This window comes from Penaeus japonicus, unplaced genomic scaffold (assembly GCF_977035675.1).
Source record: "Penaeus japonicus unplaced genomic scaffold, GWHDUDI00000001_assembly GWHDUDI00000033, whole genome shotgun sequence".
NCBI classification, from domain to species: domain Eukaryota; kingdom Metazoa; phylum Arthropoda; class Malacostraca; order Decapoda; family Penaeidae; genus Penaeus; species Penaeus japonicus.
In genome coordinates, this window is record NW_028234435.1 from 1288810 (window position 1) to 1291309 (window position 2500).

The 2500-nt window shown below is 36.1% G+C and overlaps 1 protein-coding gene across 1 annotated transcript in view; it reads right to left on the minus strand.

The window, feature by feature from the left end:
• Positions 1 to 2500, minus strand: part of LOC122259145 (uncharacterized) — a gene marked incomplete at both ends in the record, with an annotated part of 41918 nt that overhangs the window by 21279 nt on the left and 18139 nt on the right. The window contains 3 exon segments of the mRNA XM_086530668.1: positions 42 to 146; positions 642 to 746; positions 2011 to 2346. Of these exon segments, the coding sequence (XP_086386794.1) occupies positions 42 to 146; positions 642 to 746; positions 2011 to 2346 (546 nt within the window).

The following is a 2500-nucleotide window of genomic DNA, read 5'->3' on the forward strand; positions in this document are numbered from 1 at the left end:
ACTTATTTATCAATTCATTTTAGTCCCCCCCTAAAACATACCTTCATAAAGACTTCCATTTTCTTCAGGACTTCGTATTTCTCCTTAAGGATCAAGAATTCGTCGACTGATCTTTCCAGCGTGGCTTTAAGCTCCTTCTCGAGAGTCTAAGGATGAACGCCACAAGAAATTGCAACTTTGTGAGTCCTCAAGGAAGAAAAAGGACAAAAAATGGCGATGGTTTTGTGGCCTTAGTCTACGTTCATGCAGGGAAGTAAACGGAATTTTCTTAATTAGATGCTACGTTTCCAAAATTTGAGGTTAGCTGTTGCTATTTATTTATTTATTTGTTTTATGGATATTACGCATATACTGTAGAGTGATACCAAAGAACGATTTAAATAAGGTGAGTATATTTCCTAAGGGATGAATTCCAATTACTGAAATGTACGACAAAGAAAAATATATATACCTCATATAAAATACACATCAAATCAACAAATTTCAGAAGAAAATAAAATCTAGAAACAGTTACTGAAAAAAAACAAAAAAAAAATCTATTCCCATTCCCCATTTCCACCTCCTCTTCCTCTCCGTCTCCTTCCTCTCCGTTTCATCAAGTTTCCCCCCCCCCTCCCCCCTCCCCCCCTCCCCCCACGTACCTTCATCTCGATCTCCCTCAGCTTAAGCTCCTCATGACTCTTGCTCAAGGTCTTAAAACTCCTGAGGGAGCTTTCGAGCTGGGACTTAAGGTCGCTCGCTTGCGCCTGCGAGAGAGCAATCAGGACGTCCACGAAAGAGGGACGGGGAAAAAAAACAAAAAAACAAGTGAACTTCAAAAAAAGGGAAAAAAATGTAAATCCATCAACAACAACAAAATGGAAAACGCTTTTTTTTATTAATTTATTTGTTTTTCTCTTTTCTTCCTTTTGGGTCACATAAGGATTCTACATATCGGGTTTCATTGTTTTTTTCTCTTATTTCTGGGAAAGCGAATGTTAAAAAGGACATAGATGTAAATAAAATGTAAAAAAACAGAAAAATGGTGAAAGTGAAAGACAAAGAAGCATAAAGAGAGAAATAGAAAGAAGACAAGAAGAAGAAAGAAAATGGAAGGTGGAGAAAGAAGAAGAGACACTGAAAATCAAGAATTTTGGAAAAGAAATTGAAAAAAAAAAAATCCAGAATCCTTGTGTGACCTTCTTTACCTAATATAAACATATATATTTGTGGATAGACTAATTAAACTTATATTCATCATATTTTCAAATCAATATCGCAAAAGATTTAATATACAATTCGTTGTTATGGATAAATGATAATAATTTCGTATCACGCAAATTTCCATTTTGGAATGTGCTTCCTATGCCTATTCATCTTTTCTTATCTATTTTTAAATCTATTCTCCATCTTAGTCAAAAAGAGATTAGATAGAAATCTGGCCTATAAATCAATTCCGATTTAAATCATTATAAAACTCACGACATATCAATAAATCTGATGCAAGTCATTCTGTGGAATTAGATGAATTAATTAAACGAACGGTTAATTACCATGAATTGATACCTGCAATTGATTTATGACAGCAAAGCATAAACAAGCTGTACTTTATTCTCGTTGTTTTTTTTTTTTTTTTTTTTTTTTTTTTACGCAGACGATGATATATATAGTTACTTTTTTTCCCTCTTAGGAATTTGCTGTCGATAAGCTATATCTTTTTTTGTTTTTGATTTTACTTTTTTTTTAAGGGATTCGTAAGAAAATATGTTAGAATATCTTAAAGATTTTTTTTTTAAGACTTGAAAAATAGGGTTATATATCTAAATTCCTATCACCTTCTGAAACCAGATATGAAAAATGGGATAAGGAAATAATCGCATTAGCCAATTGTAATTACTAATCGAAATCCATAACCTTCTTTATCAAAAAAAAAAAAAAAAAAAAAAAATGAAAATAATAAAAATAAAATAAGTCGAGCGAAAAAGAACTCCCGCCGCCGTCTGCTCTGGCCTGGCACTGTGGCACCCCTACCTTCGTCAGTGCCAAAGCTTCCTTGTCCGCTTGGTGAGTCTCCGTGAGCTCTCCATGACTCGCCTGGAGTGCCTCGTGACTCTCCTTCAGTTCTCCGTGAGTGCGCTGGAGTTGTCGATAGCTGTCAGTCATTTCCTGGTGACTTTCCTCCAGCTCTTGGTGAGTGTGGGTGAGTTTCTGGTGACTCACTTCGAGCTCTTGGTGAGTGTGGGTGAGTTCCTGGTGACTCACTTCGAGCTCTTGGTGAGCTTCCTGGAGACTTTGGTGAGTTCCTTCCAGGTCCTTGTGCTCTGACAAGGACGTGGAGAGTTGCTCCTCCAGATCCGAGACTTTGAGCTGAGTCGGAACGAGGGGGGAATGATCACCTTTTGGAGGGCATTGGACGACGATTTTCATTTACAGGTCTTTTTTTTTAGTTTACAGGTTTACAGGTCTTTTTTTTGTATCAGTTGTAATAAGTTTGTCTTATTTTGTTGGGGTTTCTTGTTAT